This window comes from Notolepis coatsorum, assembly GCF_963971535.1.
Source record: "Notolepis coatsorum genome assembly, chromosome: 9".
Lineage (NCBI taxonomy): Eukaryota > Metazoa > Chordata > Actinopteri > Aulopiformes > Paralepididae > Notolepis > Notolepis coatsorum.
In genome coordinates, this window is record NC_140173.1 from 99,347,522 (window position 1) to 99,360,929 (window position 13,408).

The window sequence follows — 13,408 nt, forward strand, 5'->3', positions numbered from 1 at the left end:
ACAAACAGGACTGGTGCTTTACTTAGGAGACCTGACACACGAGGGAATACAAGGGGGGGACAAATATTTAATAAAGATAATGTTGATAGCGGCCAGAAAAGCAATAACGAGACTGTGGTACAAGGAAGACCCACCGACAATAGCACAATGGGTAGGAATAGTGGAAGAGATACAGGATATGGAGAGGATAACACACATGCTGAGGTTACAGGAAGAGAAATTTGGAGAAAGATGGGGTAAGTGGGAGGATTACAAGGGGAACGAAAACGACATCACAGAGGAAGAACCAAATACACCACAAGAGGGCGAAGGGTAAAGGAGGAAAGAGGTTCAAAGAGGGTCTCTGAACCCATGTCACACACTTAATGTTTTCTAATTTCATTTTGGTTTAAGGTATGACAACTGTTTTATGTTTTTTATTTGCTTAAGCCAGTATTTTAAATTTTTCGTCTTTTGGATATTACATTTTTTTATTTATTATTTATGTCTGATTAATAGTGTTGTTGATGTTATTGTATATGTCGTGTTGTTTGTCTATAAATGTTTAATAAAAAAATGTAAGTTTAAAAAAAAAAAAAGATAGAGAGAAATTTGATTTTTCAATTGCCTCTCTGCTGTTTAGTTCAGCACCGTGGGCAGCGCCAAGCAAGCCACAGCGCCGTTGTCCCAGCTGAAACGTATAAAAGGGAACCTGTGTTGAAAAACCATTGTGCCCCCCCGAGAACATTTTATGCCCCCCCACTCATTTGTTTCTGCAGCCTGGTCTGTCTCTTCTAGACCTGACAACAGCCCAGCAAACATTATACATATTGTGGCTATATAGTCAGTTATTATAACTTCCCTTGGCAGAACCTGGGATGTGACCAATATCATTCTCAAATACACATCAGACCAAAACAAAAATGTGTAACAAAGAGCAATGCCAACCTCTTTTACCCAAAGGTTGCTGTTTGACAGCATTGCAGGTTATATTTTACACACTGTAAAGTCCTTATTTTTGTTTGTATTTTGGCGACATCTAGTGGTGATAAGTGGCCATTGCTGTTGCGTTTTTCTCTCTCTTGAGAGAGAGTTACAGAGAGAGATAGAGATACAGAGAGAGAGAGAGTTACAGAGAGAGATAGAGATACAGAGAGAGAGAGAGAGTTACAGAGAGAGAGAGAGTGAGAGAGAGAGAGTGAGACAGAGAGAGAGTGAGACAGAGAGAGAGAGAGAGAGAGAGAGAGAGAGAGAGAGAGAGAGAGAGAGAGAGAGAGAGAGAGAGAGAGAGAGAGAGAGAGAGAATTTGGAGGATTAGGCCACATGCTTTAGACTACTTGGGATTACAGCTCATCCTGCTATTTCCGACTGTGGGGAGAAGTACCTGGGGAAAAAACACCCGACTGACAGAGAATAATGGCTGATGTCCCTCAACTGATCAAACTCGGAATTTCACTGAAGATGCTTCCCAACAACAGCTCGGTGTTCTTCAAATCGGACGGGGCCAGATTCGGCCAAACCAGGACCATCAAACTGTTGACGGGGTCAAAGTACAAACTGGAGGTGGTCGTGAAGCCCGGAGGAGTACAGGCCACGTATGTAACACGTTAGAAGAACTATATAATATAGAACATTATTCTAGAATATTACATATAGCTATATTATAATACGATAATATTATAATATAGCTTATTAATATAGAAGGAAAACATGCTAGAACTATATTATTCTAGGTGTGTGTGTCGTCAGGCTCCCTATACTAATCGAAACTCTTCTCAAAGAGGTAGCCTGTATGCTTAGATTATTTCTGTCTTAAAAACAGCAGTTTATAACAGGTATAATTAATAATAATTTTGATCATTCATTACATTACACAGTACATGTTGGGCCATTCGTGCACTACAGAGAGAGGCCGTATGACAATCAATTGTCCTCAACGTGCACTGTAATGTAATGAATGATCAACATTCCCCCAGTGCAGTGTGAGCTGAAAGCGGTCGCTTTAATACCCCTATAGCTATAGGCGGCGGGGGAGCCAAACATTAGGCAATGCTATAGTTGGGAGTTGGGCAAATCTTCTTTTTTAACAATTAGTAAACAATAAAAAAAAACAATTCGTTATTTAGTGGGGGGGTTGACGACACACAAATGAAGACTAACAAGTGCTCTGTCCGTCTGTCTGTCGATCTCCAGCATTTAATGCTTTTTTTCCTTTTTTGGTTGCGCGTGCTGCGTGCACCTGCAGACCGTGCTGTCCATGTTTCTGAATTCATACAATACACACCCACTAGGCTACTACAGCGAGCCCCACTCATATAATGCAAATTAAGTGTTCAAATGAAGGCATCCAATGTGATTGTTCGCGGACGACTCAGCCCTGCTGGTCTCTGACAAGAACAAGTTACAGGTTGAAAAAACCCTCAGCTCTGAACTCGGCAGAATCTGCACCTGGCTCGCTGATAACAAACTATCATTACACCTGGGTAAAACAAGAGTCCATTCTCTTCGGATCAAAGAACAAACTCAGCAAGAACGACGGCTTCTCAGTTACAGTGGGTGACAATATTGTCACAAGGAAAGATAAAATTACATACCTGGGTTCCATCCTAGAGGCAAATCTTTCCTGTGACAAAATGGTATCCAATGTAATCAAAAAAGTCAACCAACGAACTAGATTCTTGTACCGGATCTCCTCTCTGGTAAACAAGAATACCCTGAAGACTCTGGCAGGAGCTCATTCAAGGGTGTGAATGAATGAATGAATGAATGAATGAATGAATGAATGAATGAATGAAAACTTTATTTAACAGATTGCAGAATGGGTACAATACAGTACGGCTCAATACATACAATTGTTAAGGGGATGCAGACCTGAGAAAGACGTTTGTCTTGTTTCCATCAGGGTCCCCCATTTTCAATTCATATAGACATATATGACATACATGACATACAGATAGTCAGTACTGCTACATCTATACATTTATGACATACCAGATTTGCAAATACAGTACTGTTTGTGATACAGAAGGAGTCAAGAAAAGGGAGTATATACATTTGACGTAGAAACTGTACATTGGAGGTTGGGTGGGGGGGGTTGGGTACATTGGGATATTGACAACCATACTGGGTAATTTACATTGGAGGTGGTTGGGGGGGGGGGGGGGGGGGCGGGGGGCACACTGTATAAACAAGTAACACTGTACATTGAGGGGGGGGGGGAGGAGACACTGTACAAACAAACACAATTGTACATTGAACTATTGACAAAACCATACTAGGTAAATGACTGTACATTGGAGGGGGTTGGAATGATTGGGTTAGGATATTTACAGGGGCCAGTGTTGAATTGCAGTCTCCCGTAGGTGTCCCTTGAGAGAGGTTTTGAAAGTGGGTAGTGATCCACATTCCTTTACAGCTTTGGGTAGGGCGTTCCACATTGATGTGGCATAATTGCGAAACGTGTTTAGTCCCTTATTTGAGCCGAATCTGGGTTTGACATGATTTGTGGAGCTCCCTCTGGTGTTGTGATCGTGGTATTCACTGACCTTTGGGAAGTATTTTGACATGTACATGGGTACCTTGGTCGTGTAGTGTATCTTGTAGACCAGGCCCATTGCAAGTTGTTGTACTCTGTCGTCTACTCTAAGCCATCCTAGGTTGTCGAAGTGGGCAGGGGTGAGGTGGGTTCTAGGAGTAAGGTCAAGCAGTAGTCTGACCAGTTTGTTTTGAGATGTTTGTAATTTTGTTTTTAGCGCCTTTGAGGTGCTTTGGTACCATGAGGTGCAAGCATAGTCGTAGTACCCCTGAATGAGTGCTCCTGCCAGAGTCTTCAGGGTGTTCTTGTTTACCAGAGAGGAGATCCGGTACAAGAATCGAGTTCGTTGGTTGACTTTTTTTATTACATTGGATGCCATTTTGTCACAGGAGAGATTAGCCTCTAGGATGGACCCCAGGTAGGTAATTTCATCTTTCCTTGTGACAATATTGTCACCCACTGTAACTGAGAAGCCGTCGGTCTTGCTGAGTTTGTTATTTGAACCGAAGAGAATGGACTCTGTTTTGCCCATGTGTAATGATAGTTTGTTATCAGCGAGCCATATGCAGATTCTGCCTAGTTCCGAGCTGAGGGTTTTTTCAACCTGTAACTTGTTCTTGTCAGAGACCAGCAGGGCTGAGTCGTCCGCAAACAGGAACAAGTTGCAGTCACAAGCTGACGACATGTCATTTGCATAAATTAGGAACAGTAGCGGTCCTAGTATGCTTCCTTGTGGAACACCACAGCTCACTGTGAGGGGGGGGGATAGGGTACCGTTTACCTCCACCATCTGTTCCCTCCCCTCAAGGTAGGATTGCATCCAGCTCACTGATAGACTATCAAAACCAATTGCTTTTAGCTTGTCAATCTACGACTATGCTTGCACCTCATGGTACCAAAGCACCTCAAAGGCGCTAAAAACAAGATTACAAACTTGGGCGGGCGGGCGACCAGTGCTCCCATGTTAACAGACGTAGCTGTGCCCACCGGCCGCAAGCGGGCATGCGACTCGCGGGCTGGAAGCGATCGTTTTCGCTTTGGTTGGATTCAGAGGCGTGCGCCACGCGCATTTTCACAGAAATACACTCAATATCTGCATTATTACCACACATATAGATGTTGTTCAACCAGCTAATGTGTCTGTATCTTTCCCAATACAAATAAACCATATTACTATACTTTTTCAGGAGTACAGTCACACTGATCATCATTCAAAAATGTATTCTAACATTCTAATTAATTATATAATAACTGGTTATACATGTGTAGCAGGGTGGATTATCCCTGCTTCGTGGGAACGGGTGTGCACTGTCACTGGGTAGCAGGACACAGTAGAGCTCCGTCTGACTGCACCCTCGTCTTTGGGCCTGGAGCGTCAAACTGGGGCCCGGGATTTACCAACCTGGTCTGGTACTCTGGTCTTCCTCACCTCTCCGGGGCTGTCAGCAGTACTCCCCAACTTGCTCTCACTTCCCCCAATACCTCCGTAACCCTCCCACACCTAGTGACTGATAGATGAATAAATAGATTCGTTTCCCCCGCAAGCAGTACCCTCCCTTGATGACCACTAGAAACCTTACAGTAAAAAGGGAAGAGTTGGATAGGAAGGGGTTAATGGTATTAACGTTACCCACACCAAAAGAGTTGTTTATAGGCTCAGGAAGGGACACGCACACAGAACTCCCATCTAATTCTTTATAGTTAATGGTACTGGTCAGTTACAAAGATTTAATGGCAATGGTGTAAATAGAATGGAATCTTACTATTACCCAAGTTGTAACTCAATACCTTCTAGACACTTATATTATACACCAATGTGCTTGACTCATCACCCACGTCCGGGTTAGTACCAGGGATAATACCTCTCTCAGGCTTTAATTATATGGTAAGGATAATACCTCTCTAAGGCTTTACTTATGCTACAACCAGTCGGTAACCTTCCCGCAGGGGAAGGGTTAATTAGATGGGAAATTATTATTAAAGAACAAACACGTTATCACACTCAAAGGAAATGAAAAAGGTGGGCCCACTTTACCAAAACAAAAGTCCTATACTAATGCCGGCATGTAATGTTTATGGGGTACCCCTATGAACTGTAGTTAGCAACGTTAGCTTCACCCGTAGGCCGCATCACACTGTGTACTGTGCAATAAGATCCTGAGCACCGAAGCTCTAATGTACTCAACCAAGATGACGGCCTCGCCGCACCACCACTGTCCGGGTGATAAGATGGCGTCGAACGCTCTCGTCACGGGCGCTAGCAAGCGGGGCTGGAGCAGAGGGAGCAGTAGCGGGCTGAGAGCGCGTGCTGGGTGATGGCGACCTCTGCTTGACGGGACGAACTCCCGTGCTGGGCTGAAGACAGCCGGTGCAGAGCAGGTGCAGAGCAGATGCCGAACGCCGGCGAAGACAGGCGGTTGACGGCCGGTGCTGGGTCGACGCGCAACAATAAGCTGGCCCTACCTTAACTGAAGCTACTCTGTGGGTCCCAGACAGCCCTCCTGCTAGCCGCAACATACAATGACACAGGGTGCCTCTAAACACCAGTCCTCTTCAAGCCACGCTGGCTGGGCACCTCACTGGAGGGGATATCTTTAACATAAGCCAACACTTGGCTATACCGCTTGTCTTCTAGAATAACTCGTAGTATCACTAGGGTTGTTCAGTGGGGACATGCAACACGCTACTACGCTTATATTTCTGATATAACCCGTAATATACTCAAGTTCAATACGTTCACCCGTGTGGTCCACAACGGGGGCTCAACGACACGTCCTTCTCGGTTCACGTTCAACGCCGAAGAGGCTGGCCCTCCTCACTTCCGTTCCCGTTGACTTGCTTCCTTCTCCGTCTCTCTCGTACGCTCCGCCTGCCACCGCCGCCCCCTGCTGGTACCGCCAACTAGCCCCACAGGAAGCACTGGGTGGATAGAATATGATCCAGTTTACTGTTTATAATCCATATTCCAGCCGGTGAGAGAAGGAGAAACCTGCGTCATTGTTCAAGGGAATATCAATGGAAACTAGTTAATATGTCTTGGTGCACCAAGGGGAGATAAAAGGCAAGTCAGCACTTCTGAATAATAGCCACATATTCAGGGTGCTACACATGCAAACTGGACAATAGAACACGGGAACTGGAAATCTTAAAAAAAGCGATTGGCGGGCGGAAATTTGGAATGCGGATGTTTACAAAAAATAAATGATGCTTTGCGGTGGGATCAGGATGTGATTGGCTACATGGAATGCCTTTGATTTTTTTTAACCTAAGCCTACCCATAATCACTATGAATGAATTATCACCTGATTGTCACCAGGGGGCTGCAGCGACAACACACAATATATTAACCTATAAAATGCTGCGCACATATATTATATATAATTTTCAAAATTCCCAGCATAACATTTGCAAAGGCTTAGCCTACCCTAGCCTTCATTACCTGCCGCCTATAATCCATGCTTTTGTGGTCCTCTCTCTAGAACCATGAGTTTGGGTGGGGTGACCTTCCCCCTGGAGGAGGTCTCTAAGGACCCTCAGTCTGTGGTGTACAGCGGGCAGTATGACACCGAGGGGGTCACTCACACCAAGAGTGGAGAGAGACAGCCTGTCCAGATAAGCATCCAGGTAATATTATATACATACACTATATATGTAACGTTTGTGACATCGTCACCTTAAACTTCGATGCCCAGAGGGAGTTTCGAACCCGTGGTCTCCCATACCGTGGGTCGACAGCACAGACCACTATACCAAGAAGTGAACTCACTGTTTTGTAACGTGTCTATGTGTCTTTTGAGGGTGGGGGTGAGTTTAACACATAGCATCGCTACTCACCCCAGTCACTTTACAACATCGGAAGTCCATCGTGACTGCGCTTTGCGGTACCATCCGTTACACTCACCCTCCTTAAACTCACTCCACTGCACCCAAGGCATCCTGGTCAGTCGGCACCAATGTAACGGTAGTCATATCGTCACCTTAAACTTCGATGCCCCGAGGGAGTTTCGAACCCGTGGTCTCCCACACCGCGGGCAACAGCACAGACCGCTATACCAATAAGTGAACTCACTGCTTTGTAACGTGTCTATGTGTCTTTTGAGGGTGAGAGTGCCATAGCACCACTACTCGCCCCAGTCACTTCACAACATCGGAAGTCCATCGTGACTGCGCTTCACGGTACCATCCGTTACATATATAAAACCAAGAGAGGATAGAGACAGCCTGTCCAGATCAGCATCCAGGTAATATTATATACATAATATATATATATTAGAGCTGGGCCGTTAACGGCGTTAACATGCTGCGTTAACGCGATACTAGTATCGCGCGATAATATAATTAACGCATTAATCTAAAAAAAGATTTTTTTTTTTTTTTTTTTACTTTTTTTTTTTACCTTTATTTACCCAGGGTAGGTTCGCTGAGCACAGATGCTCTTTTTCAGGAACGCCCTGCTTCACATTCACACAGTTCCATTCACACCTGGGAGCTGCCCTGGCCTGAGAAACATAAGGAGGAAAGAAAAAGTAAGTCCTTACTTTTTCTTTCCTCCTTATGTTTCTCAGGCCAGGTGGCCCATTACACCATGAGCCCATCTCCCGTTTCCAAAATGCATTACAGACTGTTTGAAAAAGCTGTTTTGCTATGATAATTGGTAATGAAATATCAAAATAATTTTCAATAAGATGTACTTGTGTTTAATAAGTTGTTTTATTCAGAAGTTAACACAAATAAATAATATTACCAGTACAGTACAGTATCTAGCACACTCTCAGGAGCAAAACAGAAAGAAGCATTTCAAACTTGAACTATGGAGTTGCTCAGTGGCCAATGGTGTACTGTCAACTGTGGTTGTACTGGGCAGCTCCCAGGTGTGAATGGAACTGTGTGAATGTGAAGCAGGGCGTTCCTGAAAAAGAGCATCTGTGCTCAGCGAACCTACCCTGGGTAAATAAAGGTAAAAAAAAAAAATGTAAAAAAAAAAAAAAAAAAAAGATTAATGCGTTAATTATATTATCGCGCGATACTAGTATCGCGTTAACGCAGCACGTTAACGCCGTTAACGGCCCAGCTCTAATATATATATATATATATTGTGGCAGATATCATCCCCCGTCCCATGGCTACGTGAAGGATGGGAGATACTACTGCCACGGGAGGAGGGGAATCAATTAGGCAGCTGATTAGGACTGATAGAACACACCTGTGCACCACAAGATCACCCCCCCCCCCCCACACACACACACACCAGACACACATAACATAAAACACTAGGACAGATAGAGTATTGTTGAGTGGAAGTGAGGTAGGAGCGAGTACAGAGAGAGAGAGATTGAGATATGGAGTTTTGCGAGGTGAGAGGTTGTTGAGAGGAGAGGTGAAGGCGAGAAGGTGTTAATTGTGTACTGGACCCTAGACTGGCTGAGAAACCCCCTTGTGTACTGACCCTGGACCGGAAGACAAACTCTGAGTATTGAACAATGGGAAATGGGAAGTAGGGAGGGGATACATGCACACAACATGTAAACGACAACATTGATTTTGGAAATGCAAATATTTTTTTATGATAAATTCATTAATCAAATATTATTTTGGGGTGGGGAGCAATACACTTATTTTGCACCTTTCTAAAACCTCTGTGGATATATTATTTATTTTAAATGATTTCTCTACAGAAATGTTTTATCTATAGAACCACTCGAATACAAAGCTTTACATTTGTTCCTCACATTTTACCCATTCACTCACACAACGACGGCGGAGGCAACTATGCAAGGTCGGGAGCAGTTAGGGGTTGTGTCTTGCTCAAGGACACTTCGACACGCTGCCCGGGAGCGTCTATGCTTTTACCAAACGGTTCGTGTTTCCGCGTTCCCGTTTTGCGCTCTGATTGGCCACGCACGTTTCTGGTCATGTGACATGTGTGCCCAATCACATGACGAGCAGTGTCTTAGCCCATTTCCGCGTCGAACAGCCTGCAAACGACCTAACGTCTAGTTTATCACTGGTTAAGCTTAGGCGACTCTTTCGCAGTTGGTTAAGGTTAGAGTTTGGAATCAGGGCTGGCGTTCTATCGCCATGCTCTAAGACAAACTCTAACCTTAACCAACTTCGAAAGAGCGCCTAAGCTTAACCGTCCAAAAACTTGCCGTCACACGACCAGAAACGTCAGTGGCCAATCAGAGCGCAAAACGGGAACGCGGAAACACGAACCGTTTGGTAAAAGCAATCAGGCTGCCCGGGAGGATAGCCATAACCATAAACATAACTATAACCTAAACCTAAACCTAAACCTAACCTAACCTAACCTTAACATTAACCTTAACCTTAACCTTAACATTAATCTACTTCTACCTCTACTCTTCAAAATCCATTATTTCCTCAACAAGTCATGGTGAGTTGATAACATTTACTCATTTTTGCAGTTGAACAATCATTGTAAAGGATGGGATAGGTGTTTTTTGCATAGGATTAGTGAAATCAGGATTTGTTGTTAGCTAAAAAGTGGTGAAGCCATAAACGGTCATATGCCCCTTCAGGTGAAGTGACATAGTGTCCATTTTTAGACATATGCCCGATGCATCTAGTCAGTCACACTTAGGGTATTACTTCTACCATGTAGTACCCTACCCTGTAGTGCTGTAGTGCCATGTAGTACCCTGTAGTACCATGTATTGCCATGTAGTACCCTGTATTGTCATGTAGTACCCTGTAGTGCCATGTAGTACCATGTAGTACCATGGCATGTAGTACCATGTAATACCATGTAGTACCCTGTAGTACCATGTGGTACCCTGTAGTACCATGTAGTACCATGTAGTACCCTGTAGTACCCTGTAGTACCATGTATTACCCTGTAGTACCATGTAGTACCCTGTAGTACCCTGTAGTACCATGTAGTACCATGTAGTTATATAGTTTTGTCCGCTATTCTTATTTGGGCCTTTATCGGCTACTGTTGCCATGGCAACGCAAATTCAAGAAAACTCCCAATACATTTTCTTATTTATTTTATGTTATGAATCAGCCTGCCAAGTTTCATAGATATGCCCCCTAAGGAAAAATATGCCCCATAGCCCCCACATTTTTAGGACGTACCAGAGGGCCTGTTTACGGACACTTTGGTTAACCTTCATTTACAGGGGAAAAATCTAAAAGAAATGTATTTCAAAATTGTAGATAACTTTTGAAATAGCACCAAAATAACATTCTAGAGTTCAAATTGTGAATTTCCAGGTATTTCAAGAAGTGACCGGTAAAGGGTTAACCCTAACCTAACCCTACCCCTAATCGTAACCTACCTTACCCAAACACGACCCTAACCATAACCTTAACTTAAACGCAAACTCACAGAGGAGCTAGAAAATACTGAGCAGCTTTTCGCAGCATGATGGATAACATGAGAATACGTTGCATGATGGATAACATGAGAATACGTTGCATGATGGATAACATGATAATACGTTGCATGATGGATAACATGACAATACGTTGCATGATGGATAACATGGTTTTTAAGATCGAAATAGGACTATGGGTCCAGAATTCTGAATGTACCCTTAATGTTCAACTTAAAATCATAGAATTGATTTCACGGTTCTCCTGTTTGTTTTTAAAGGGTCCATCCTACATCTCAGACCTCGTAACCCCCTCCTCCACCACCAGGCCCCTCGTCACCCCCTCCTCCACCACCAGGCCCCTCAGACCTCGTCACTGCCTCCTCCACCACCAGGCCTCTCGTAACCCCCTCCACCACCAGGCCCCTCGTAACCCCCTCCTCCACCACCAGGCCCCTCAGACCTCGTCACTGCCTCCTCCACCACCAGGCCTCTCGTAACCCCCTCCTCCACCACCAGGCCCCTCAGACCTCGTCACCCCTTCCTCCACCACCAGGCCTCTCGTAACCCCCTCCTCCACCACCAGGCCCCTCAGACCTCGTCACCCCTTCCTCCACCACCAGGCCCCTCGTAACCCCCTCCTCCACCACCAGGCCCCTCAGAACTCATCACCCCCTCCTCCACCACTCGAATGGAAATATCGAATAAAAGAAATAACGATGAAAACCCGACTATACTCTGGTCTGGCGCTGAACGTTCGGCGAGTTAACCCGACTATCATCGGGTATGGCATCCAAAGTGTTAAGCTCAGGGGTGACAGCACCTTTGTTGTTGCAGCCCCCAGACTGTGGAACTACACCTCCATTTCTGCCCTCTCTGTTGAGTCCAGGCTCAAAACACACTTTTATACGCTAGCCTTTGGATCCCCCTGATGTTTTGTGCCTATAATAATAATAATAATAATAATAATAATAATAATAATAATAATAATAATAATAATAATAATAATAATAATAATAATAATAACAATAATAATAATTACAATAATAATAATAATAATAATAATAATAATAATAATAATAATAATAATAATAATAATAATAATAATAATAATAATAATAATAATAATAATAATAATAATAATGATAATGATAATAATAATAATAATAATAATAATAATAATAATAATAATAATAATAATAATAATAATAATAATAATAATAATAATAATAATAATAATAATAATAATAATAATAATAATAATAATAATAGTAATATTAAACTTTATTTGTGTAGCACCTTTCATACAGGAATTTCAGCCCAAGGTGCTCCACAGCAGTAAAAATAGACAGAATAAAAGAAAAAAAGGTGTGTATTGATGCCTATTTTTCTTTTTATTCTGTGTGATTTTACTACCTGCCCACACTTTGATCAACGTGGGTTGTTTTTAAATGTGCTTTTGTAAAAACATTTGACTTGACAAAAACATTTGACAAAATTGTGCACCATTTATAAATGCACCATTCTCTGTGTGTCTCCGGTCTGTGTGTCTCCGTTCTGTCTGTCTCTGTTCTGTGTGTCTGTCCCTGGTCTGTGTGTCTGTCCCTGGTCTGTGTGTCTGTCCCTGGTCTGTGTGTCTGTCCCTGGTCTGTGTGTCTGTCCCTGTTCTGTGTGTCTGTCCCTGGTCTGTGTGTGTGTCTGTCCCTGTTCTGTGTGTCTGTCCCTGGTCTGTGTGTCTGTCCCTGGTCTGTGTGTCTGTCCCTGGTCTGTGTGTCTGTCTCTGGTCTGTGTGTCTGTCCCTGGTCTGTGTGTCTGTCCCTGGTCTATTTGTCTCTGTTCTGTGTGTCTGTCCCTGGTCTGTGTGTCTGTCCCTGGTCTGTGTGTCTGTCCCTGGTCTGTGTGTCTCTGTTCTGTGTGTCTGTCCCTGGTCTGTGTGTCTGTCCCTGGTCTGTGTGTCTGTCCCTGGTCTGTGTGTCTGTCCCTGGTCTGTGTGTCTGTCCCTGGTCTGTGTGTCTGTCCCTGGTCTGTGTCTGTCTCTCAGTTCAGCGAGGCGGGGCTCTTTGAGACGGTGTGGCAGGTGAAGTACTACAACTACAACAAGAGGGACCACTGCCAAGGGGGCAACAGCTTCAGCTGCATCGAATACGAGTGCAAGCCCAACGACACTCGCACCCTCATGTGGGTCAACAAGGAGCTGTTCCTCTGACCTCTGACCCCTGGGACCTCGTGGTGCAAGCCCAACGTCACGCTCACCCTCATGTGGGTCAACAAGGAGCAGTTCCTCTGACCTATGACCCTTGGGACCTCGTGGTGCAAGCCCAACGACACTCGCACCCTCATGTGGGTCAACAAGGAGCTGTTCCTCTGACCTTTGACCTCTGGGACCTCGTGGTGCAAGCCCAACGACACTCGCACCCTCATGTGGGTCAACAAGGAGCTGTTCCTCTGACCTCTGACCCTTGGGACCTCGTGGTGCAAGCCCAACGACACTCGCACCCTCATGTGGGTCAACAAGGAGCTGTTCCTCTGACCTCTGACCCCTGGGACCCCGTGGTGC

The 13,408-nt window shown here is 44.3% G+C and overlaps 1 protein-coding gene across 1 annotated transcript; it reads left to right on the forward strand.

Moving 5' to 3' along the window:
• Positions 1-1,395: 1,395 nt before the first annotated feature.
• Positions 1,396-13,057, forward strand: cnrip1b (cannabinoid receptor interacting protein 1b; the record flags this gene model as incomplete). The annotated part of the gene is made up of 3 exons (XM_084321520.1): positions 1,396-1,574; positions 6,994-7,138; positions 12,893-13,057. 3 exons carry the CDS (start codon positions 1,396-1,398, stop codon positions 13,055-13,057), a joined length of 489 nt encoding a protein of 162 aa, XP_084177646.1.
• Positions 13,058-13,408: the final 351 nt, after the last annotated feature.